General features: G+C 43.4%; 1 protein-coding gene across 1 annotated transcript in view; it reads right to left on the reverse strand.

The window, feature by feature from the left end:
• Positions 1-283: 283 nt before the first annotated feature.
• The window catches only part of DDHD1 (DDHD domain containing 1), a 63,068-nt gene continuing 36,526 nt past the window's right edge, over positions 284-26,825 (reverse strand). The window contains exons 5-12 of the mRNA XM_066321532.1: positions 23,602-23,708; positions 23,170-23,276; positions 13,278-13,540; positions 11,841-11,916; positions 7,023-7,172; positions 5,028-5,280; positions 2,958-3,137; positions 284-831 (exon numbers count right to left, since the gene is read on the reverse strand). Coding sequence (XP_066177629.1) covers positions 650-831; positions 2,958-3,137; positions 5,028-5,280; positions 7,023-7,172; positions 11,841-11,916; positions 13,278-13,540; positions 23,170-23,276; positions 23,602-23,708 — 1,318 coding nt within the window. The 3' untranslated portion in view covers positions 284-649. The remainder of the gene's footprint in view (positions 832-2,957; positions 3,138-5,027; positions 5,281-7,022; positions 7,173-11,840; positions 11,917-13,277; positions 13,541-23,169; positions 23,277-23,601; positions 23,709-26,825) is intronic.

Below are 26,825 nucleotides of genomic sequence, written 5' to 3' on the forward strand. Positions count from 1 at the left end.
TCATGCTTTTTTAAAATTTTTTTCCCTTCAGCATTAGTTTCTAAATGTGTCACATAGGATAGGCCCTCAGAAGCCGGTAGTCAGAATGGGCTTCCACTGTGGGGATAATTGGATGTGGAGCTGAATAAAGTCCTGGAGAAATGACACCACTGCTTGTTATCCATGGGTACATAAAATATCAGCACATGGCAGGTTTAGGTTTGTACTGAACATGTAGGTTTTTTTTTTTTTTGTTAATGGAAATCAATTTAGGTTTGGTTTGTTGTTGGTTTTTTTTCCCCCCTTTTTTTTTTAACCTACTGGTTTTTTTAATAGTTTAATGAACTAAACAGCAATTATGGTCATTAACAAGGATGTCACCCAAGCACAACTGCTCACAGGATGCTACAATGCTGTCTTGGCTCTTTGTACAGTCCACATTGACAGGAATTTGGAGTCCTTTCAGGCTTAATTCAGCACTGCAAAACGTTGAAAACTATAAAGTGCTTTGAAATACAAATAACCTCTCCTCTTGAGAAATAGGAAAACCGCCCCCAAACATGCACTTAAACCTGAAACCTCCATGCCACAGGTCCTGCAGCTCTGCAGTCAAACATCCACATAGTGCCATTGGTTTTGTAAATTTCCTCTCCTGTCCCCAGTCAAAAATTCAAATAGTGTCTAAATTGGATTTGTCAGTCTCTTCTTGGTCTTGCTTGTACATGAAGGTGAGGAGGAAAAGGGCAATATCCAGAGATGACCAGTAAGCAGTGTGGGATGTGACTGCAGACCAGTATCTGCTCTCCACGAGACCTTCCCTGAGCTCAAAGTCGATCCTGTGCTCCAGCTCCACTGGAAAAGGAACAAGAGGGGATGTTAGAGCTGCAAAAACACCACAGTGTTTCGGGTTCTGGTTCTGTTGTTACACAAACAACACATGCAACATCTCTGTGCTTACATTTCACAAGGCACTCAACTAAATCAAGATTTAGTAACACAGAAATACATTTTAATGCATCTCGTGCATTTAGCACAAACCTTAGGGTGTTACTGAGTTCCGTTAAAAAAAAAAGGGGAAACTAAACCTGCTCTTAGCGGTCTTTTGCGACCTGAATGATTCTTTGATTCTCAGGTTTTTTTTCAAGCAGCTGTTTTCCTTATAGTAACTCTGTAAATATATTTATTTATTTATACATGTTATGATAGCTACAGAGAAATATCCAGCAAATGCTGAGGCCCCAGTAGGAAACTTTCTGAAATAAATGGATTTCTTGCATTTTTAGTGTCTATACAAGGAGACTACACCCAACACTACAAGCCCTTCCTGTAAAGTCGTCCTTCACAGCTCTGCCCTTTTAAGATCCTGATTATTCCAAGTATATTTCAGCAGTTCCTCTTTTATTTCAATGGCTGCTTTGATTAATGCCACATTCATAGCAATTACCACTGCATTTTAACTGGGCCCATGTTAACCTATTGCTGAGGCACTTCAGCGGTCAGAAGACCTCCACGAGGAGCAATAAAATAAAAAAGGACAAAAAAACCCCTAAAAGCTGTTGAGCTACAAAAGCCAAAGCCCCAGACTGAGTCAAAAATGCAGCCATTTATCAAAGGCAGTTTGAAGGAATTTTAATTCTTGGCTGGAGTAGGACGGGAAAGGAGGATCGCACAAGCGCCAGCAGACACGGCACAGAGCTCCCCGTTTCCCCAGGAGCATCACCCCACTCCACAGCAGGGACAGGCAGCCAGAGCCTTGGAACACCAGCAGACAACCAGAGTCATTTCCAAGAAGGAGAGTTTATCCAAAAAAACCCCAGTGGCTGTGCAGGAAGGGCACTCTGAGAGGCCGTTACGGGAGCTTGGGCGGGAGCCAAACCCCACCACAGCCCTCTGTGAGCACAGCCTTTGGTGGGGATTGCATCATTCAGCTCCCAGCCCTGCTGGCCTCTGCTCCATGTTCTCCTTCTATGGAGCAGGGATGGGTTTCCAGCACGGAGGGATGTGGGATCCACGCAGGAAGCCCTCAGTGTGCCAACTCCCTCCCTCAGCAGCTCCGTGATGTTCCCTGTCCTGCTGCTCTACTTCCCTCACGTCTAACCCAAAAGTTTCCTGCCCTCAAACACTGACTCAGACGGGTTATCTGTTGAAATTAGTATGAACAGACAGCAACCCATCATGTGAATGCTGTCACAGGACACAGGACTCCTTCTATTGCAAAAAAAAAAAATTCCCCTGTATCCTGTAACAGTGCCAAGGGGGAGTTCAGAAATAAATCCAAGGATGAATTTCCTGCAAGGAAGTACCTCTCTGCTTTTCAAAAAATCCAGCTGCTAAAATTGCACTTTCTGTTCTGAGCAGTTCAGATCAGGACACGGGCAGTTTCTGTTTCCAGTCATACGTGTCCTAAAATCCAGAGTGCTTCAGAATGGGAAATGGATGGGGGAATTGCAAATTTAGGTGGAAAAAAGGGTTTAAACTGTCAGAGGGCAGAGATAGATGGGATATTGGGAAGGAATTCCTGGCTGTGAGGATGGGGAGGTCCTGGCACAGGTTTCCCACAGACGCTGTGGCCGCCTCTGGATCCCTGGAAGTGTCCAAGGCCCGGCAGGACAGGGCTTGGAGCAGCCTGGGACTGTGGAAGGTGTCCCTGCCCATGGCATGAGGTGGGATGGGATGGGCTTTAAGTTCCCTTCCAATCCAACCCAGGAACAGATTCACAGAATCCCAGAATGGTTTGGGTTGGAAGGGACTTTAAAAATCATCTCACTCACCCCTGCCATGAGCAGGGACACCTTCCACTATCCCAGGCTGCTCCAAGCCCTGTCCAAGCTGGCTTTGATATCCAATATTTATTCTTTGTGGCAAACCCACAACAGCAAACCCACAACAGCAAACCCTGTCATGTGCAGTTATGGTATTTCCAGCCCCCCATCCCACTCTTGTTTCCCTGGATCCACAGGGTCCAGGGCATCACTCACTTGTGGGTTCGAGGAATCCCGAGCTGCTGTGTGGCAAAGGTGGGGTGCCAACAGTTGTGGCCTTCTTCTCATCCCCCTCAGGTCCATCTTTTCCTGTCTCCATGGTCTGGGGTGTGGCACTGGACCGGCCAAACCTGGAGAAGAGCATCCCACCGAGGCCCTTCCCGATGCTTGCAGCTCCTGCACCCAGCACAGAGGGGAAAAAACAACCCAAGATCCATCAGTCAAACTGAAAATTAAAGTCACTGCAAGTTAAAGTCACCGCAGCACCTGTTCATTGGAGCTGAGTGAAGGAAAATGCTCCTGGTGCTGCCCTAGGCTGGGAATATCTGGCTGGAGTGGGTTCTGTTTATCCCCAAACTCATCTCGTGTGCCAGCAAAAGCTGTAATTTGGAAGCTGTATTTAGGAGGAAAAAGCCACATGAAATACATCTGCAGAGAGCAATCTGCTACTTTGAAGGGTATGTTTTGATTCCTCTTTCATGAATTCTAAGACTAAGACAAAAAATGCTTTCTAACAACGTTGGTGCCTTCTGCATTATCCCATTAGCACATTTAAGACATTTCTCTTATTAAACGTTCCACTGCCCTCACAGACCTTTAAAAATGTTACATCATCCTTTAAAAGGACTGTTTTGGCTGCTCAGGAAGAGGGATATAAAAGTTAAAGAGTAGTTTTGTCGTATTTTATCCTGACTCTGCTGCCACCTCATGGACAAGACATTAAAGTTACTATAGAAACACCCCCACAAAAAGCCATTCTGCTCTGAAATACCACATATTTCTACTTGAGGTAAAACTGCTTTTATATTCTGATTCAATTGGGAAGACTCCTGGCACTAGGCTTCTCCCCAGTCCCACACAGAGAGCTAAAGAAAAGCCTTGAGTCAACAAAAACTGCAAGTGCACGATCAAGTATAAGCTCCAGCGAAGGGAATTTAAGCTCATTTAAATCAGGGCTTATTTTGACTCAGAAAGCCAGAAATGAACAGAGTTTATATTAAACCAGCCTGAATTTCCTATTGTAGAATCATGAGTTAAAGGTAACTGTAATGGGTTACATGGTGTGATTTTTCTGCTATTTGCCAATACCAAAAAATGCAATCAGAAGATAAGCCTTAATTTAATTTTTTTTCCATGAAGCAGAGTGGAAACTGTTAAATTACTAGGATGTTACTTCAATAAGGCAGACAAAAATAAGGCAGCAATTGCCTGAACTGCATCATCTCCCCCAAGCTTTGACTCCAATGCACGTAAACTGTTTTTTATTTCAAAGTAAATGTCAGCTAGGATTAAACCAAGCCAAACACCTACAGACCTCACTGAAACCAACCTCTGCCAGCAGGGATTTGGGGGGTTGTGGTAGATGATCTCCAGAGGTGACTTCCAACCTCAGCCACTCTCTGATTCTGTGCAGGGGACAGGAATAGAATCATGGAATGATTTGGGTTGGAAGGGACCTTAAAGCTCATCCAGTTTTAATTCCCTGCTGTGGCAAAGACACCTTCCACTATCCCAGGTTGTTCCAAGCCCTGTCCAGCCTGGCCTTGGATACTTCCAGGGATCCAGGGACAACCACAGGTACTCAGCAACCTGAAGGCCTCACCACCCTCACAGAGAAGAATTCCTTCACTCTATCCCATCTCTCCCTGCCCTCTGGCAGTGGAAGCTGTTCCCTGTGTCCTGTCCCAAGTGCCTCTCTAGGCACTGGAAGGAGCTCCAAGGTGTCATTGGATCCTTCTCTTCTCTAGCTGAACACCCCCATCTCTGCCATCCCATCTCCAGAGCTGAGTTCCCTTAGGTCTGTACCCCAACCCCAGGGAGCAGCAAAGCTCCTGAAGGGTGTCCCATCCCAGCCCAGGTACAAAGGGGACTTTACCCAAAATACTCGATGTTGTTGAAACTCATGGCCTGTGGAGCTGTAATATAGATAACAAATAATAAACACAGAGTCTGAACATGAAACCACAACTCCTGTGTATCAATCCTGGCTCTACCACCAAGAAGAAAAGAGGTTAAAAACCCAATGGGACGTGTCCCATCCCAGCCCAGGGACAGAGGGGACATTACCCAAGATGCTGGCTTTGCCAATGTTGGTGATGGACTCCCCGTAGTGGCGCCGCACCATGACCGGGGATGTGGTGGGGCTGGGCGCGGCCGAGGCGCTCTCCGTGTCCGGGGCTGAGGTAGGTTCTTTGCTGGGGTTCAGGAAACTTGGCTTCATGTGCTCGTAAGGGAGGGGGTTGGCCGTGTTGTACCAGTGGATCTGCACGGGCGAGATGTTGCTGTAGTGCTTCAGGATTAAGGGTTCCAACCTGTAGGCCTGGAAGGGGAATTCAGGGCAAAGATCAATCCTGGGGGAAAAAACCAAAATTTGCTTTCCCTTCCCATCCAGAGCTATCCCCAACCACAAATCCAGAATGTCTGTCCAAGGCAAAGCCTAGAAGGTGAAATGGGGCTGGTGTTATGATGCAGCACATCCCCACACTTTAGTAAGTGTTTTTACACTTATTAAACTTATTAGGAAGATGAACCATAAACTTCCATGCTGTTTCACCATAACTGTCCCAGTGCCAGGACAAAAGCACCTGTTGGATCTTTTAGCTGTTCCTCAAGAAATGTAGCTGTTTTCTATTGGGCAGCAAGCCAAACACCCCTCCTAGGTAACTGAGTACTTAAGAGAGAGCATGGTGTCGCTCACTGCATTTTCGGGGTGTCTTAGCAGGTTTAATGAACCTCCCTGCACCTTGCACAGCTTTTATTCTTTTGTTCTGTATAGTTTGTTATTTTCACTTTAATGAAAACCTTTTTGCTTTTTCAAAACACCTCCAATCAAGCCATCTCACTAATTTTAAATTAGATTTTTGTTTAAATTTTAAAGCCATTTCTGAGAGGCTGCTGGGAACCCTTAGAGTGTGATGAACTTTTGAGGAGCTAAAAACATTCTGGCCACATGCAGAAATTCATCAGTGTTATGGTCAGATTCACTTTCAGTTTCACAACCTAGAAGGTTTATCAGCTGCACAGTTGCTTGTGAGCTCATTTTTGCACATCTCTGCAACACCTGTATTACAGCAAGTGTACTACCCGTTGTTACCAACACACAGGTTACTCACAGATAGTTTTACTGAGACAACAAACTCCATGTAAGCTTCATTCTAACAAAATCAAGAGGAATTGGCTATGTAAACATTTTCTTTGATGGTTCTTTGTTGACCCCTGTGCAAACCACGAGTTATGTTTATTTGAAAAATATTTATTTCTCTTTGTCCACTTAGACATAGGAAAGCATACCGCATTTCTTTATTTTAAAACTAAGTGAAGTTACTATTTGCACAGTGGAACCAATTGTCCCTGATAACCCAGGAAAATTCTGGAGTAGCTGGAGCTGAACGTGACCATGTTTGGATTGAAGTCTGAATATACTTAAATTCAGCTCCTTTAAATAGGAAAATTTCCCCAAATTGCTGTTGTACATGAAATTCCACTTCAGACTTGCATCGAAGAAGTTACCAAGGGGATGCAGATCAAAAGTCCCAGTAACTGATTTGGTAACAGCCAACGCTGGCTGCTGTGGAATAAGGAAAAGGCAAAGCTACACCAAAAATCCTCTTCCAAATACTATCAACAAACTTCTACTTTTAGGATCCTTTGGGAAAAAAAAAACCCAGTCTTTGTTTTTCTGTATTATCTTGTAAACTGCTTGTGAAGCCTTTTTGAACAGCAAAAATGTCTCTGACAGGTGCTGTTTTAATGGAAGCCAGGAAGTTAAACTCAAAATCCTTGTCTGAAAAAGGATTATTTCTTTAAAAAAAATCAGAATAATCCCAAATCTTATGCTTATTACTGTGAAGAGAGAAGCAAAAAATATGTTATTTATGGCAATTATTTGTAGAAAATGTTATTCTCCTGTTCCAAACCCCGAGCCATTGTATAATAACCATTAACAAATAATCCTCTGCTGGAACACACTGGTGTTGACTCACACACTTTGAAGATCCCACATTATCCCAGAGCTCAAAACCAGGCACAGTGAAAGACTTGAGACTGCAATTAAAGACTCACCACTGGATCTGTTGGGTGGAAAATGTTCAATAACCGGTTACAAATGGTTCTGGGCAGGATGTGGTCCTGACTGCCGCTGGTTCCGGGACGGATCCCACGCAGGGCCAGGAACACTGCCAGTGGGGATCCCATGCAGAAGAAATTCTCAACCTGGGGAGAGATTTCATCCAAGTCAATAAGAATGGAACACTGCCTCCTAACATGTCTGGATTTGGTTTCTCTCTCGGCCTCATTTCTTGGCTTTAACACAGGGACTCAAAGTCTTGGCCAGTCCAAACAGGGAAGTGTTGGAACTCTGGCCACGGAGAATTTTAGGCTTTCTGTGCTGACAGGCACTGACCCCCAAGAAAACACTGCTTTTGACCTGAGGCCTTGGAAAAGGCTCCCAAAATTGAGTGACAGCACTGGGATTATGAGTCTGCAGTTTGAATAGAAGTGTGTAATTCCCCATGGTGGAAAACTTAGAGTTTAAGGTTTTAGAATATAGTAATATCTATAAAGCAAGATGGAGGTTTTAGGGTGTAGGCTAAGTCCTTCTTTTTCACCATCTTCTTCCTGGGTGGTATTTTGTAATTAGATAGAAAAATCTGTATTGCGGGCCATGGGTGGCTGGTTATTTGGTTAAAAGTAAAAAAAAATTAGGTGTTATTTCTTAATTGGACAGTTTATTCTCAAAAAGCCTTGTAGAGTGAGAGATAGGGCTCCATTTTTTAGTTTGTTAGCTTGAAGTGCTGTAGAACTCATGGTTTGTGATGCTGTAACATAGATAAGAATTAATAAACATCTGAGTCTAAACAAGAAATACTGTCTCGAGCATTTAAGCCTGACCCTGGCAAAAAGGGAAGATAAAATGAAACAGGGAAGAACACCATAGAAACAGTAAATGAGGGTTAAATTGCCCTTGGCTGCATCTTCAGGTGCTAAAACCAAAAATCAAGTTGGATATTTGAACTCAGAGAAGGTCCACCAGCATTGGAAAGGATGGAGCAAGAAGGGTTTGGGAGACACAAAAGAAATGAGTCTGATTTCTCCTGGAGTTTCCCAAACCTGTCAGACCTCCTCATTCTTCTCCTAACCAACTTCTCCATGATTTTCTTGCTAAACACAGCTGGGGTTAAGTGAACAGAATGGTGCTTGTCACCAGTGCCACCATGTCCCAGGGGCAGGCACAGCCCACTGAGACATTCTGATGTCACCCAAAGCTGCTGTGACCTCACTCTCAAGTCCTGTCTCCAACACCAACTGAGTAAATCCGAGCTGTCACATCTGAGAAGTCACTGAACCTACATTTTGGGGTCATTACAACCAACCCAAGGTCAGAATTCAATGCTGATCCCCCACTACCAACCTTCAGACATCACCTCCTAAAACCATCAAATGGAAAACTTGGTGGTAAAAGACATTTCCCTAAGTCAAAATTAATTTTCAACCTTTATTTTCTTACTTGAAAAATTAATTTTACCATAATCAGATGCTCAGGCAGCAAGTGAAACTGCTGAATTCTTGCTAAAGGCACGTGTTAGATCCTTGGAATGCCATGTGCCTTCCCTGTATGTCAGCACATGGAATGAGGACATAGGAATAATGGTCCTTTTCATCTCCTGGATTCCAGTGTCGCACAAAACATTCCTCCTCCTCTGTCTTGGCACTAGTACCACCCCTCTTCCTTCCAAAAGAAGTCCCAACTTGATGGAAAAAGAAAAAAACTAGACCTTCAGCATGGTTATTCCATGTCATGTGCAGCACAGCACTGCCCTGTCATGAAAATTGTCTCTTTGGTGCAAAGCTCCTTTCCTTTCTTCAACCCAAGTTATACACAGATCTTGTGTTTTGGCAGCTTGGACAAAAAGCTTTTTCATCTTCAAACACAACAGAAAGAGACATTCCCAGTGCAGTCTTTTAAACTGAATAAGTAACCTCTAACTCTGTCCCTCTGACATTCCTGTGTCAAGCATCTGAAAGGCACAATTATGGTTGTTCTGCTTCAGGGAGGAATCAAACAGTGCCTGCCAGCTTGTCCTTAGCAGAGGACACTCGAAAGAGATGGGAAGACCCTCAAAAGGTAATTGGTTTCAGTGGTTACATGGTGTGTGGCTTTTGTACCACTGTTGTCCCATCATTTCTATGGATGAACAGTGCTGGAGTCCCCATCCCTGTAGGGATTTAATGTGGATGTGGCACTTGGGGATGTTGGTTTAGTGGTGGATAGGTCTTTTCCAACCTCAATTCTACAATTCTAAACCCCAAATCCTTTAAGCTGAAGCCATTACTGTCGGTGCTGTTGCAAGGTGGCTGAAGATCAGGCTGCTGTATTATAAAACCCACTGGGAATAGAAGATCAGAATCTTTATAGAAAATATTCATTAGTTTTGGTGTTTCTCCTGGAATCAGGAGTGGGGCATTTTCCTGCAAATGTTCAACAACACAGGAGACATGTTTACAAAATGACCTTTGAGAGCAGCACTCTTCTCTGGTTATGATTCATAAACAGAAGACCTAATGAATTTATTTGTATTTTAAGCAGAAGCTGAGCCAAGGAGTCATCCATTCAACTTAGCACTGCAGTGTTTTCATAATTAAGTAAAAAAAAGTTGAATGAGTCAACAGAAGTGAGGCAGCAGAGCCCTTCTGTGCTGGGCACAAAGGAACATGAGGTTCAGGCTGGACCTTCCTCCAGAGGAGTTTCTGCAATTCAACTGCGTGGAAAGTGCTGAGGAACACTGAAGTATTTTGGGCCAGGACATTGCAAGGCGACATTTAAAGGGATTTCCATGTCAGTCCTAAGAAGCAACTGAGGTACATCCTGCTCTCCTCTCCCCTGCCATGACTGGAAATCATCCTACAATAAAAACTTTCCTATTTTCATACACCAGAAAGGGGTTGGTGTCACACTCATCCCTATGCTCCTGTGTTCTTCAGCCCCTCACCCTTCAACTCCAACTCCTCTTACAAGGCTGGTGGGGAAAATTCTAAATCTTGTGATTTTAAACCTTAAATTTACAATGGGGTGTTTGCTCTGTTTTTAACCCCCCAGCTCCTCTTGGTCTAGCAGGTTATTCCACGATCCCATCTGAGGACAAGCAGAGGAAGAGAGACAAAGATCTCTCCCCTTCAAGTTCTTCTCTGGTGGCTTGTCCAGTATTTTATTACAGTACAACACACCCCATAAATCTTCATGTTTTGTGAGCTTTTTCCTCCCCATGGAGTCAATAATTTCATTTCCTCTAATATGAAGCACAAACCAAGCAAGCTGCTGTATTTCTTCTTGCATTTCTCTTGCCAAAAGCAACCTTTGTGCTTGCTCAACTCTCCTTCATGTGGCACTAGTAACTCTGTCTCATCCTGGGAACCCTAATTTTTTTTCAGTCCATAAAAGAGATGGCATGAAGAGCCAAGGGATGGTTGGTGGAACAAGGCTGTTCTCTTTCAACAAACCAGTCACCCTCAGTGAGCTGGACTGGTCTGCTGATCAGCAATCCTGTTTCAGTCACCCTGCTGAAACCCTGCCGTGCCATCATTTCCATGGAAAGCTTTTCCCTCTGGAGCTCTTTCTCAAGCCATGTGAGTCACCAGTGTGAAGGTTCACAGAAACAAAACATCTCCCTGTCATTAAGGGCAAGAAAAAAATATGAACTGCAGTGGAAATGTCACCTGAAGATAACAGATCTAGCCCATCTATTTAGGTAGATAAAGTCCTCCTTATCTAAAGTTTGTTCTTTTTTTTTTTTTCCTCCTCTCCATCTGAAAAACAACTGTCCAAAACCCCTTCCGTTTAAATCTAACTGAGTAAAGAATAATCTTTCCCAGAAGTGGGGGAGGACCAGCCTGACTCCAGCTTCCTTGATGGAAGAGATAATAGCCTGACACATGCTTTCAGGCAGTGATGAAAAGGAGAAGGCTGTGACAACATGAAGTATGGTTGCTTTCCTTTTATTTTATAGCTCAACATTGACCTTGGCATCCAGGAGCCCTTCTGAACTCATAAGGAAAGAAAAATGGCAAGTTAAGAAACAATAATCCATTTTACTCTCATCTATCATGTCACATTTTTTATGGTTTAATACTTCAGGATGGAGTTGAACAACTAGAAAGTGTTGCACATCCCACCCAGGAGCTGGAAAATGTTTTTCCCAAAGATAAGGAATTCTAGCAATTTGTACAGCTGATTAGCAAGCAATCTGCTTCATGAGATTGAAAGTGTGCTAACTGTCAGAGCAGAAGAGTTTGGAAGGGAAATCCACTCCTGGAGGAAATTCAATCAGATTTGCTCAGAGATGTGACATGTTAGAAGGAGTCCCCAAGGAAGATGGATTATTCAATGGAGTAGAAGTGAAACTGTTTAAAATATGTGATTGATGTAATCTGCCAAATGGTTTTTACCTTCCCACAGAATTGTGTGTGTGTGTATAATATAGTAACTAGGTTTATGTATTAAATATGTTTCTAATCTATGTATTTACATCTATGTTTACATGTAATTTCATATAAACATAGATAACAAAACCCCAGAATGGTTTGGGTTGGAAGAGACCCTTAAAGCTCAGCTCATTCCAGCCCCCTGCCAAGAGCAGGGACATCTCCTACTAGAGCAGGTTACTCAAAATATACTACAAATATAGAATTGCAATAAATAACAGTAATCTATGAATACAACAACATTTTTACATGTATGTCCACACACTTCATCCAACATCTAAATTATTCTGCCAAAATCATGTCTAGGGAAAAACAATAAATATAAGCAGAATGACTCATACCACAGGTGTATTTTTACAGCAAGCAGAAAACAATCAGTAGAAACCTCTTAAACATACATACCTTAAATTTTAAGACAGGTGGTTTTGATATGGTGGATGCCTTTAACTCATGTAACCTCTCTTCTATCTCTCTCAACCTAGAAAATAGAGATCTTTCTGAGATCCATTAAAAAATGCAGCTTTAACCTCTCTGATCCAAACAGGCATTCCTGTGGGGGTCCAACAGTTTTTGTCTGCTGGGAAGAGAGAGTGATGGTGTCAGTATTTCCTGGAGCAGCTCAACTGATTAAGAATCAATGTCTGTCAAATCCTGTTTCTCTGGCCACAGAAGGAATCAATCGAGACACGACAATTCCCCTGTTCACCACCCCAAGAATCTGCCCACCCTCCTTCCTCAGGAGTGGCTGACTCACCTCCCGTTTCCTTGGTGATTTTGCAGCCAAATCACCTGCTTTATTTTGTTTTAAACCCCCCCAAATAACAACAAAGCCCCAGGAAATGGTCTGGGCATTCTGGAGGTGGAATTTCTGGAGGATGGTGTCCCACCTTTTCAACTACCATGATAAAGGTTGTTCACCTGCTTTTCTAGTTGGCCTGAATTTAAAAAGCAGCTACAATACAAAGCACACATATGGATGGGTAAAACTGTTCCCAGTCCCAGTAAATTCCAGAGGTTACAGGATGTCAGCAGTCTATTTTCCATCATTTCACACTGAATTGCTCACTGAAGGGAGAGACACTCTTTCTCTGAAATGATACTTGGGATTTATGTGGAAGCACTTCAGAGGATGCCTAAGGAGCTAGAGCACAAGTGTGAAAATGGCCTTTTCTCCCTGATTATATGTTTGTGACATGCCTGAAGGGTCATTTTCACACTGCAACACTTCATTAGGCTTCTAAACTTCCCTTTTCTCAGAAATCCTACCCTTAGTCCAGCCCTGCAGCTGACAGAGACATCCTGCACCCATCCCTAGTGAGACACATCCTGATCCCCACCACAGCAGGGCTGCTGCTATAATTAATGCTTCCCAAGTACCCTCAACACTCAGATTGGTTTCAAGAAGGAACCAAAAACCTGTGATTCATGATTTGTCATGAATCATGACAAAAAAAACTTGAACGACTGAAGTTGCTAATTTCAGATTCTCTAATGGGATTCTCTAATTTTAGATTCTCACAAATATCCCCAACCCTGGAAGTGTCCAAGGCCAGGTTGGATGAGACTTGGGAGCAACCTGGGACCGTGGAAGGGGGAAGCAACCTGCCCATGGGAGGGGGTTGGGACTGGATGCTCTTGAAGGACCCTTCTAACCCAAACCGTTCCATGAGTTTGTGTGGATTCAGAGCTCCCTGTGCTGTGTTTAGCATTCACCACCCAGCCCCAGCAGAACACCACCAGCCACCCAAGATAACAGCCCTGGTGGGTTCTGGAGACACCCAGAGGGCGTTCCCCAGGGATGTGGTTATCTCCTTGGATCCCTGGCAGTGGGGGCATTACCGTTGTTTGGTGATGTAAAGCTCCTCCAGCAGACGCTGCTCCTCGTAGCTTATCCAACTCTCTTCCAGCTCCTCCTCCTCCTTCTGCAGCAGCTGCTCGTAGAGCCTGACTGGATTCCAGCCAGTCATGATGTCGTAGGTGATAACACAGCCCAGGGAGTGGGACACGATGGAGACCTTCCCTCCCTTCTCCTCAAACTCTGGGTTCCGGGAGCAGAAGAGGGAGTACAGGCGGTTCAGCTCCTGCTGCAGCCCCTTCACCAGCTGGGTGAGAACACAGGGTTTAGTGTCAACATTTTGTTGCTCCAGTTGATGTTCAGGAATGTTCTCCATCCCACACTAACCCCGTTCCTGTTAACTCAGGCTGGGAAGATTAAATCCCATGGCCATCAGCGTGATCAGCATCAACTGCTGGCTGATGGTCACTGACTCCAGAGGTTCATCCCTCCCCTCCAGAGCCACCAGCAGCCACCACATAGGACACATGGTAACCCTAAAACAGCTAAACTGCACAGCCCAAGGCATCAGATTGAAATAAACACATCAAAATAAATGTTTGGAAGGTTCAAGCTGTGCTTGAAGCATTGAGCAGCACCCTCTGAGGTGAGCAGCACTTGGTTTTCACTGGCACAACAGTGATTGTTGTCTGTATTGTATTTCACTTCATGCTGGATTCTCTTCCATTTCCTGCAGCACTGCACTGAGCATTCCTCCGGTATCAAGAGCTCCTTTTTTAGTTGAAGGAGGATAGAAGTAGTCTGAACCACACTTGACCTGGAATCAACTCACATCTCTGCCATAAACCTTGGCATCACCCTACTAAACAGCTCATACCCCCTTCTTCCTTTATCACTGTGACCAACAAGGAGACTGGAAGAGAGAAATAAAATGCCCAATAAAATGGATGTGCTCAGACACTGCAGGGAGAATCTGGATGGGTTCTGGGAAAACATCCTCAAATTGCTTTTGGGTCTCAGTAAAGCAGGCTTGGACTCATCAAGCCTTTCATTCTCCTCCCCACTGCCTGAAAGGAGAGGCAGCTTCCTGTCCTTCTTCCCTTCCTGCACCTGCTGGAAATTATTCCCGAGGAATCAGAATGAAATGTTGCTGCTAAAAAATTAAAAGCCTCCTCTCAGGTAAGAGGATGATATGGAAGGAAAAAAGGCAAAGAAGAGACAAACAAAACCATAATTTGAACATTTGATATAAACAATGCTTAAAAAACCCAGTTTGCTGGTTATAGTTTCCAGGAGGGATTTTTGAGGAAAAGCAGGAGTGCAACATGGTTTTTGAACATCACAGACTGATCCAACAGTACTACAGCAATAAATAAATAAATAAATGTTGGTCATTTGTTGTTCATGGAGTCTCTGAGAAGCTTATCTGCTCCAGACCCTACAGTGCAGGATAAAAAGGTACAGCTTCCCAGAAAGTATTTTAGAGAGAAACACTGGAAACCATGAGATTTGGGAATGGACCAATACAAAAAAAAAACCCAACCTCAAAAAAAAAAACAAAAAACCAAACCAAACCAAACCAACAAACCCCCTCCCCAAAAAATCAAATCAAAACAAAACAAAACAAAAAAAGGGAGGAAAAAAAAATGGAAAAAGAAAAAAAAAAAAGAAAAAAGAAAAAAGAAAAAAGAAAAAAGAAAAAAAAAAGCAGCAGCTTTGCCTGTGAAACTCAGCGTGGAAACTGAGCAATGCTTCCAGGCTGTGGCAGGGAGGAGGATAAACAAGAGAGTGCAAATCATTCCCTTGTTAGCAAGGGGAAATTAAAGCTATGGAACATATAATTTCAACATGATTTTTCAAGAGCCTGAGTCATTACGGAATATAAATATGAATGGCACCAGAAGTGCCAGTGTTTGATACACATTTTACTGAGTGAGAATCCATACAACAAAACCTCTGCCTGGAGCACTGTGAAATGATTATCAGAGTCTTGCAGCAGCTTGGAGAAAGGAGTATCAGAACACCCATTTTCAAGTATTTTTGACTGTGGTGCTGCCTCTTCTTCCATTTGGGGCTACACAGACTGTGGGCACAAACTTTCACACATGAACAAACAGGCAGAGGTTTCAGCAAGAGCTGGAGCTGAAAATGTCAGTCAGGACAGCTGTGGCTGGCTGGTATTTTCTCCATTTAAAAAGGGTTTGATTAAAACCCAGAACACAAAACAGCAAGAACCAGCTGAAATCAAACTGAGGATTCCTGCCAAGAATTGGTAAATAATCTTCTGGCATCATGGCTTTCCCATTATAAAGATCTGATCTTGCAATCTGAGGGCATAAAACAGAATATTCTTGGAAAATTCTGGTTGGACACTGAGTCCAACTCTGTTTTTAATCCTCCTCCTCCTTAAAAACTTGCTGTAACTGGAAAATCAGGCACAAACATGGACATAACTAAGAACTGGTCCATGGATTTCCAAGTAGGTGCACATCTGCAATTTTGCAGATCAGGGTCCAAGCACTGAATTCAACCAAATCCTCTGATGGGGATCATTCCTAAACTCCGAATCCCTAAGGTAATTGCGGAGTGGAAGCTCTGCTGTGGGAAAGGCTCCAGATTTCCAGGCACTGTGAATGGTCTGGTTTGCTGCTCTGCCAAAACCAGGAGCCCTCCACCTGCAGTGAGCACTTTATACATGTTGGTGTCCTGCCAACAGTCCTGTGCCAGTCCTAAGATTAGAAACTGAATCTTTGTGGTGCAGAGTAAGGGAAAAAATAAAATAAAAGAGAAAAACAAAAGGAACCAAAAAGAAAATGAATATTCATTTAAAGCCCTAGCTTAAAACTTGTTTGGTTAAGCAGTATATGAAGTTAAGGTAGTATTTACTGGGAGATGGAACTACGTGATGTTTAGGTCCTCATCAATCCAAGCCATTCCATGATTTAATCCTGATTTGCTTTCTTAGTCTCAAAAAGCATAAAATATTCCAACTTGTGAAAGGAAAGTTTGAACAGGGTTTTAGTCCAGTAAATGCAACATGAACTGCTTCCATATCTTTTGTAGTTACAGCTTGATATGTCCTAAAATGTAAAAATACCTTCTAAAGACACTAAGTGACTTTATATTGCCTAAAATCAGTGAATTTTTTTCGTTTTGGATTTAAACATGAAAAATACAACTGCTTATCAAATTTTCCCTCCTGAATGGAATCACTATAAAAATTTTTTTAAGAGCTGATCTTTCTATGCACAGCTTGTGTTCCTACTGCCTCTAAAGGGTCTTAATTGAAGGTTCACTATTAAATAAACCAAAACTCCAAACAACAAAATAACAACTCCCTCCTCAGCCTCCCAAATCCAGAGAAGCTGCTCCATGTCTGCATTTCATGGCTGGGTTACAGGTAATAGGAGCCTCATCCTGACAGCTTCTCCTGCTCTCCATTCACCTCCATCCAAGGAATTCCTGCTGAAACCAATCCTTTTCCCACTGGTTTCCCTGCCAGCCCCAAACCTCTGGTCCATGGGATCTATTATGTGCTTGGGAAGCACCTGCTGGTTCTGCCTAAAAACAGGAGCGCAGCAATCACCCCCAAAAAATCCCCAGAAATGGTGGGAATAGTGGAATCCAGCATGACCAGACTCCTCTCTCTTTTTCCAACTCCCCACTTCCACCCTCTCTCCCAGTTTCCAGCACATTTTGGGGACAGTGGGAGTTGTTTCTCCATCCCAGGTCTCTACAGGGCTTTTCCTTACAAAAAGCTTTGAGATTCCTTGAGTTTCTTCCCAACCCATTTTACCATCTCCTAAGGCTTCTCCTCCCACAGACTAAACAGCCTCAAACACCTCCCAAAAGAATAAATGAGGCAACAGTTAATGGAGTTGATGCTTTTTCCTGTCAGCTGCTCTGCACCATCACCCCCAGCTCTTCCAGAGGGAGCAGGGGAATGCAGCCCCTTCACCTGCTTGTTTCTGAGCAGATCAAACACTGTAACACAGGGAACAATTCCTATTTCTTCCAGAAAAGCTGTATCAAATCCCATCCTCCCAGCTGGCCCTCCTACCTCAGTGCTCATTTAGCAACAGTCTGAGGACACTGAAATATTTCAAAGAAAGGGCCTGGAGTGACAGGAAAAGGGGGAATGGCTTCCCACAGATAGACGGGAAAAGAGATGGGGTATAGGGAAGGAATTCCTGGCTGGGAGTGTGGGGAGGGGCTGGGATGGAATTCCCAGAGAAGCTGTGGCTGCCTCAAATCCCTGGCAGTGTCCAAGGCCAGGCTAGACAGGGCTTGAAGTCACCTGGCACAGTGGAAATGTCCCTGCCTATGGCAGGGTTGGAATGAGATGGGCTTTAAGATCATTTCCAGCCCAAACCATTCTGAGATTATCTCTCTTTATCAGCTGAAGTTTTGCCAGTAAATCCTCCTTGCAGGAAACTCGAGCCTGCAGGATCAAGTTGCTCAGAAGGCAGCAGCTCATATTCAGACTAACTGAGGTTAAAAGCTCCCTGCCCTTCAGAAAAGAAATTAAAGGCAGAGCAAGGTATGGTCTTTCTGCACATTCATGAGGAGCTGGCTTGAGGGCCATGCAATTCCAGGGGAAAGCAAAAAACCAGAGTGCTGACCAAGGAGCAGGAGGCTGGACTTGATGAGGCTAAAAATGCCCTTTGCTTTCCCAGTTATGTGCCTGCCTGGCACATGGCTTCCAAGAAATCAAAAAATAACAGCCTACCCCATCCATTCAGGAATCCTGGTGGCAACAGGCCTGGGTTTTGTAAAGATAAGATGGGGATTCTGAGTCAGGTGACAAATCCCTGTCACCTCAGGCTGGAGAGCACTGACAAAAAGGGCAGCAGAATCATCTTTTATCAGCCCCTGGGTACTGGACAAGCCTGAGTTGCTGGATCATGATGGGAGCAAGAAATTGTGGAAGGACTGAGACATCTAGAGCTGCTGCCCTTTTGTGCAGAGCATTAACAGCATCCTGTGCTGAACTGGAAAAACCCAAACCTCCAAATTCCAGCACCCCAAACAGCGGCTCAACCTCAAAATTCCAGCACCAGCATCCCGAACAGCTGTTCAACCTCCTCTGAGGAAAAGAAGCCTTAAAGACACCAGTATAAATAAGCATGGATGGCATATTCCTGGCAAAGCAGAAGGAAATTGGGATGTGTGTGCAGACAAACTGCCCCTGGACCCACACCAAGGTGATCCAGAACTCCATCCCCTAGTCCATTTTACGTTCAGATTGCTGAGGTTGAAGGGGCTTTTCAGCGCACACCAAAATTACCAGTGTAGAAAATTACATTTTCCTCTCCATATCCAGGAAATGAGATTTTTTTTTCAAGAGAACAGGGAGCAGAAAACCCCTGCTGGCACCTGAGCACAGCAGGAACATAGTGAGTGCTGCTCCTTTCTCTGTGCTGTCTCCACAGGATCCTCTCCCCCTGGCCAATCTTCCCACATGAACAGTGTGAAGCCCATGAAAAATAAAACAACAGATAGGTACCTAAGGAAAGGGAGTGCAGGATACCTGACCTCTGCCCCCTCCCCAGCCTGAAGAGCAGGACTGTTCCTGCAGGCTTTGAGGGAAAGGAATGTGAAGGAGATCTGAGGAACAGTGAGTTCTGCAGGCAGCTCTTTCCAAATGTCAAGAGAACTTCAGGAGAAAGTGCAGCAAACTCGTTTGAAATTCAGCCAGCAGGCGACAGGGAGTGTGAGCCAGCTGGAGGGGGAAGAGGGGCTTTGAAAGCCAAGGGGGGAGCTGCAGCTCAAGGGTGGATTGTGAAGGATTGGGGAAGTGAGGATGAAGGAGTTTGTGATCCATGCGGCCCAGGAGAACGTGCCAGCAGAGCTGGGGAGGCTGCTGACCCCCAAGGAGACAACAGTTGTCACATTCCCTGATGGAATCACTGATGGGTGCCAGAGGAGTGTCACAACAACAGATGAGAGGCCAGAACGACCCATGGCTGTGGGAACAGATGGGAAGGGCTCTGTCTCTTAGGGATGATACAGAAGAAGGATCTGTGGATCTGCCTGAGTCTCTCTCCCAGGACCCCTCTTGCTGTTGAAAAGCTGAGCCTGACCCATTTCTAACAAGTCACTGTGCTCAAGATGAAGTTTAGGTTCAGGCACAGCCACTAACCAATCACTTTATAAAGCTGAGAATACATTCAAGGGCAATCAAATTAATTAAACCAGCCATGGAAGTGCTGCCAGGCAGCTCCTTCACTATTAGGTTCAACAGGATATGCAAAACCGGTCCTGAAATAATCTCAGCTTAAAATATCCTTCTTCCCATCTTGCTTTCAAACACACCTGAAGCAGCTGCCTTTTATTGCGGAAAGGAGTATACAAGAGAATGGGATTTCCACTGCAAATCGACCCAAGAGGGATGAAAGCTCTGGTAAAAGTTAATGCTTATCCCAAATTTCAAGAGGTTAGTCATTAATTCTCTTTTTAAATATGTGTAAAAGGCGAAGCCATGAAGCCATTCCAAGGTCAGGACTCTGAGCAGCCTTTTCTAGTGGAAGATGTGATGAGATAGGAGGATTGGAATGAGATTCTTAATGTCCCTTCCAACATAAATTATTCCATGAAGGTGGACGTTGAGGTTTCTCCACTTCTAAGGTGCAATATTTGCACTAAATCCTTAGAAATCTTGAGATGATGGATGTAAATTATATTTATCCTGCAGTAAAGGCATTTTCTGCCAAGACATCTATCAATAATTCACAGAATTACAATTACAAGTAAGTACAGGGAAGATCAGTAAAAAAAAGGCACTTAACAGTATAACGAAGGTGACAACTCTGAATTTACTATGCAACAATTAGTCTGTGTTGCAAGCATTTATTATTAAAGAAATATGAAGCTCCAGTGACACAGATGTGAAAGAAAGTCACCCACTGAGGACACTAAAACCCAAGATTACGTTACCACAGATGGCCCAGTAAGGTCAGGTGCAGAATGTGAGATGATTGTTCATTTACAAATAGGCCTGTGTGCATCAGAATATCAATTTATTGCTTTTTTCTTACATCTGGGTAATGTTTAAAGAGGGATTTAGTACAGAGGAGGATACAGCACAATTCTCTCCCACAAAAACAACCCAGCTGAATCTGTTGGCTGCAGTCTGAGACCAGACTGGGATGTTCATGGTGCTGTGCTGAATTATTAATGCCTGTCTGATATCACATCACATGCCACAAGTCAGAGGCACCTTTTGGATATTCTCCTGCCACACTGGAGAAGAAGAAACAATAGCTGAAATCAGAGAGGGGGTCACCCAGCACGCTCTGGGAGGGCTCAGATGAGCAACCCAGTGCCCCGGGACAGCTCTGGGCCCTCCTGGGACACCAACAGGACCAGGCTCCTTCCCCTGGAAGGAGAGAGGGGCTGCCACCTGCAAACCCCTTAATGAGCTGCCTAAAGCATGGGCAGGAGTTTGAAAGAAGCAGCTGTGATACTTCTGTGTGGGGAAAACCCTTGAAAGGAGAAAGAAAATTTCTATGCAAACATTGTGCTCTGGGTGCTCCCAGCCCACAGTGTCAACCCTGGCACTGTGGGGAGGATTCTGTCCCTGCCTTGGTCACAGCAGAGCCCACCTGGAATGCTCTGCCAGCCCTGGGATCCCCAACAGCAGAAAAAGCTGCTGGAGAGAGTTCAGAGGAGGCCACAGAGATGCTTCAAGGGCTGGAGCCCCTCTGCTCTGGAGCCAGGCTGGGAGAGCTGGGAATGTTCACCTGGAGAGGAGAAGGCTCCAGGGAGAGCTCAGAGCCCCTTGCAGGGCCTAAAGGGGCTCCAGGAGAGCTGGGGAGGGACTGGGAACAAGGGATGGAGGGACAGGACACAGGGAATGGCCTCCCACTGCCAGCGGGCAGGGACGGATGGGAGATTTTTGGAAGGAATTCTTCCTTGTGAGGGTGGTTGAGGCCCTGAGGTCTTCCACAGAAGCTGTGGCTGCCCCAGGATCCCTGGAAGTGTCCAAGGCCAGGTTGAACAAGGCTTGGAGCAGTCTGGGATATTGGAAGGTGTTGCTGCCATGGCAAGGGGTGGAACAAGGTGTTTTTTCAGATCCCTTCCAATCCAAACCAGGCTGGGATTCTGTGGCTGCTGAGAGCCATCAGCTTCGCTCTTCTCTAGGCCGAGCTCACCACAATCCTCAATTTATTTCCCAGGGGCAAAGGGAAGTTTAATTAGCTCCTTTTGAGATCCTTTGAGGATTTCTGGGTGGAAAGCACTGGAAGTGCCCAGAGTACACAAAGAATTGTGTAGGGGTGATAAAGCAGTGAGCAGGGACATTAATTCTGAGCAATGTGTCACCATGTGAATCCTCAAAGACAAGGCTCATTTCTGAGCTGGAATGAGCAAAGTGCCACAAGAAAAACACACTGAAGATGGGAAAACCATCCAGGAGGATGCTCCATTTGACACTGTTGTGTTAAACTCTGCTAAGCTAGGTCACAGAAAATAAAATGGGATAAGGAAGACTAACATATGTGTATTGTTGCAAACATTTCAAGGAAATTGACTTGATGAAAAGAACCAACTTAGTATTTTGTAATCAGATCTAAGCACGTTCCTTCTATGCCAGTTCTCACACCCAGGGGATGGTGACAAACCTGTAAAACCACAGTTCTACTGAGCAATGAATTAAATTTTCATGCACTGCTGGCCAGCACACCTGAACTTTACTCACTAACCCATTTCCCATAAGATGTCCACAGACATGCCAAGCCTCTAATGCAGTTTAAAAATATCTGTTTTCAAGCTGCCAGAGAAATTTCCATCACTTGCCACAGAAGTTCATTGGTTAGCTTCAGACAGGGAGACCTGAGAGACAGTGGAGAGCCCTGATCAATGAATTCTGCATTACTGAGCAGGAAGAAAGGTACAGATTTCAGTTTGAAAATTGTGTTGCCAGTCTAAAGGACTTAAAACACACCTAATTTTACTGAAAGGTAGCATCAATTACCCAGGATAAAACTTCAAAAGTCTCACCTTGCCCCAGTCTAACCATGCTCAGGGTACCAAGGCTGCAAAAGGATTAACACTACTCCATACATAACACAGCCAACACAGAAAAAAGCTCAAATTCCTACAGAAATTAATCCTAAAACAGCCTCACAGGGCTTTTCCAGTGTGATACACAAGGGATGCTACTGGGGTGAAGCACTGTCCATTTTATTCAGGTTATAATTACTTATTTAAGCCACTGTATTTACACACACACACACACATATATATACATATATAAATCAATATATATCATATATATAATATTATATAACTTGTGATATATCCCAATATACATTGTGATATATCACAATATACATCATATATTCTGGCCACTGTAATTTATGATCATATTCCTGGCTTTTTCTCCTCTGATTCATGGGATCGCTCAACAGCTACACAAATGGGTCAAGGTAGGATGGGAGCATCCAGGATACAAACAGCCCCTAATAAACTGAGGAACTGTTGATCATTTTGGTTTCCCTGCAAGGCAAGTGCACATAAATGCATTCATACTGCCATCATATCTGTCTTCAGAAATAGCAGAAATGAAGTGAGAAATATCCATGCATTTTGTGAAAACAGCCTCAGCTCTGTGGACTCTCATTGCTCTAAATGTGCAGAAATTAAGAAGAACAACATTAAACCCCTTCCCATTTCTCAGCTGTTGATACCAAACCATTTTAGACATTTCTGTTCTAAATAAATGACATGGATTGTATTTTTTGCTGTCTCTCTTCTCCTCTCAGTCTTAAAGCTCTGATTACTGTGGGTGAGCATGACATACCCACAAAGTGTTAACACCCTTTACTCAGGTTTTTCTTAGAAGGGAACTTCCCTGATGCTCCCAAATCCAGATTTTTTCGGCCTCTGTGCCCTGCTCTAGTGAAATCTACACAAAACCATGTTTTCCACACTTACCTCATCCCTGTAAAGAGGACTGGTGTAGTACATGATGTCCATGGCGCTGCTGTTGAGCATATCCCGTAAACCCCGCACTTTATCTGGGGTTATGGAGTCCACAGTGTCTGGGAAAAAAAAACACCCAAAAAACAAAAGGAGACTTAAATGACATCCAGGAGAATGATAAAATAGAATCATGGAATGGTTTGGGTTGGAAAGATCATTCAGGTTTCACCCCTCTGCCCTGGGCAGGGACATCTTTCACCATCCCTGGTTGCTCCAAGCCCCAGTGTCCAACCTGGCCTCGGACACTTCCAGGGACGGAAATGTTCAAAGTTGTATGAACAAAACCAAACAAAAATCCAAGCCAGGCACAAGCAGAGAGCACAGATGAAAGTTCCAGGGAGAATTCTGCAGCTGCTGGAGCAGCAAAAGAACTGAGTCCTGTACCTCCATCGAGGGTCAGCTTTGATCTCCACTCCACTGGAAGGAACTCCACATGTGTTGCAAGATTGGAAAAATACTTTTCTTCCACTTTCCTTGCAGTATCTCGCATCCTACAAAAAAAATAAATGGATGTTTTCCTGTAAAGACTACACATTTCCTGAATTACTGCTTTTCCATCCCTACTAAAACATGTAATTCTCTCAATTTCAAGCTTTTATTATGAAATACTTAAAACCCTCATACAATGAACAAATTCTGTGCATTTGCATGCTCAAAAGAGTCTGAATGTATCACAGTATGGGTTTAACATAATCCATCTAAACTCAATTCAAGTGTATCTGTTAATTCTGGTGGGTTTGGGGCTGAATATGAAAGGTAAGGATTAGCAAATCAGAAAAGAATTAGAAAATCAGAAAATAGAAAATTAAGAATTTCATCTCTGCTTTGAAATTTAGAATTCATTGAAATCGACCATTTGATCAGTATACAAGCAAGACAATTCAGTGCTTTTAAACACAAAGAAAACTCTTAAAAATATGGCTTGAAAGAGCAGAATTTTATTTTAATTTTACATACTGAATTGGAAGGCTTGAGAGCTCCAAGGGTGAGAAACAGGATCACTTATGAGTGTTTTAACTTGCAGGAGCAGATGGAGAGGCTTTTAAAAGACTTCATTTTTACAGCATATCTGAACATGAACACTGCTGCACCTCTCTCAAGGGATGTAAAAAACCAAAATACCTCAACCCTGAAGTATCTCTGACCCTCTCTGTTGTTTGGGGGGAAATGGGAATAATGATAAGCTATGTTCTTTTAAAAACCTTTAAAAATTACTTTATTTGTGTTGTATGAAAAACCCATCATTGAAAAAGGAAAACCATTATGAATCAGACAAAATACTAAAAATCCAGGCATTCTATCAACATCACTCAGCATCCAAAGTGAGGAAATGTTTTATTTGCCTTTCTTTCCTTCACCTGAACCCTGGCCCCAACAGTATTTCCATTTTTGAAGATAAACACAACAAACCAAATCCAATTCCAGTGCTGAGTTCCAGCACTTGGTTCCCAGTTCCAAGCATCAAGTTTATTTATTTATTTCAGTGTTTTCATGTGTTTCCCCACTATTTTCAAAGCAAACCCCTTTTAGTTAATTCTACAATCAAAAGTACAATGATGTTAATCTTCCACCTGCACTTCCACCTGTCCAAAAGCTTTTTAGTGAGTTTAATTCCTGAGCTGAGGCACTTTCCTTGCATGTATTAATGCTCCTCTGTTCTTCAGGAGAAATGAGACAGCTCAGGATAAATCACTACCAACACCTGGGACAGGAATTGCTTCAGCTGCTCCATGTTCTGGGCATTCCTGCATTATCCAAAAATCCTATATGAATAACTCTGCCAAAACTCTGTCTTGAGAAGGAGAAAGATGGGGTAGGAAGGGGCATGAAAGTCAATGGTTTGGAAAAAAAAAAAACCCCACAAAAAAACCAAACAAACAAAAAAAAAAACCCACAAAAAAAAAAAAACCAAACAAAAAACAAACAAACAAAAAAAAACCACAAAAAAAAAAAAAAAACCCAAAAAAACAACAACAAAAAAAACCCACAACAAAACAAAACAAAAAACCACACAAACATTTTCTAAAATTATCTCTTCCTCTCTTTTTTTCCCTCCAGGAAAAGTTCATTATGCTACTAAAAAAGCAGATTAATCCTGTACCATGTTTTTGAGAGAGGCAGTGAAAATACTTTTCCATCACAGACACTTATTTTCTGATGAAAGGAAAGAAAAAAGGAAGAATGTGGAGAAAAAAGGGGAAGGGAAATGAAATGGGGAAAGGGGGAAAGGAAAGTTGGGGAAAGGAGAATAAAAGGAGAAAGGAATAAAAGGGGGAAAGAGAAAAAAAGGAGAAAAGGAAAAGGGGGGGAAGGAAAAAAGGGGAAAGTGAGAAAAAAAGGGGAAAAAAGGGGAAAAAAGAGAAAGGGAAAATGGGAGAAGGGAAAAAAAGCAGGGAAAGGAGAAAAGGGGGGAAGGGAGAAAAAAGGGAAGGTGAGAAAAAAGGGGGAAGAAAAGAGAGGAAGGAAAAAAGGGGGAAGGGAAAAAAGGGGGGGAAAGAAAAAAGGGGAAAGGGAGAAAAAAAAGGGGGAAGGAAAGGGGGGAAGGAATAAAGGTAAAGGGAAAGAAGAAGGAAGGGAAAAAGAAGGGGGAAGAGGAAAAAAAAGCAAGGGAAGAGAAAAAGGGGAAAGGGAGAAAAAAAAGGGGAAAGGGAAGTAGCATCCTTTCCATCTTTTTTTTTTTTTTTTTTTTTTTCCCCAAAGCAGTTACTGCAGGCCTGTGCAAACAGCCAAGAAATGCAACTGCTCAGCATCTCTATTTTTAAAGCCTGGTGTGATTGCATTCCTAATCTTCTGGATGCTTGTCTAACGACATGGCAAAGGTTTCAATAAAGCAGAATATCCTTCCCATGCTAAAGGAAAAAAAAAAATCAGCAAAAGGATCTGTTTAAATCAGGGTTGATTTAAAGGCCTGAGCTGACCCATCCTTGCCCAAGCATAAAACCCCCCCACCACCCTCACACACAACAGGACATGTGAGAGTCCAACCTCAGCATGGAATTTCTAGATTATAAGATAAAATTCCAGTGAATATATGAACATTCCTGAGTGAGCAAAATAAAGGAGATCTTTGAAAATGTCCACAACTCCTTGGTACTGCCAAGTCAGCTTCACTTTCTCTGTATGAAGGAGGTGGTTTTGACTAGGAAAATTTCCTTCCCGGTAGCTAGTACAGCATGATTGGGATTTAGGATGAGAATAATGTTGGTATTTTGGTTGTTCTGGTTATGCTTACCCTAAATCAGGAACTTCTCAGTGTCTCATGCTCTGCCAACAAGGAGCTGCACAAGGAGCCGGGGAGGAATATGCCCAGGAGACCCAGACTTATTTCTGGATTTCCCACCCATTATTATTATTAGTAGTAGTAGTATTTACTATTTTAATTATTAAACTGTTCTCATCTCAACCCATGGGTTTTACCTTTTCCCAATTCTCCTTCCCATCCCACTGTAGCTGCAGGCTGGGATTCAAGCTTGACACCAGCAAAGAGGAATTCGGAAAGAGTTAAATTTAGGAGGAAATTGGCCAAGCAGAAAATTAAAGCTGCTCAGCTTAAAAGCAGTAAAAGCATAGAAATATTGTATGAACAAAGCACAGAATTTTACACAGCA

Source organism: Sylvia atricapilla, chromosome 6 (genome assembly GCF_009819655.1).
Source record: "Sylvia atricapilla isolate bSylAtr1 chromosome 6, bSylAtr1.pri, whole genome shotgun sequence".
Taxonomy (NCBI): domain Eukaryota; kingdom Metazoa; phylum Chordata; class Aves; order Passeriformes; family Sylviidae; genus Sylvia; species Sylvia atricapilla.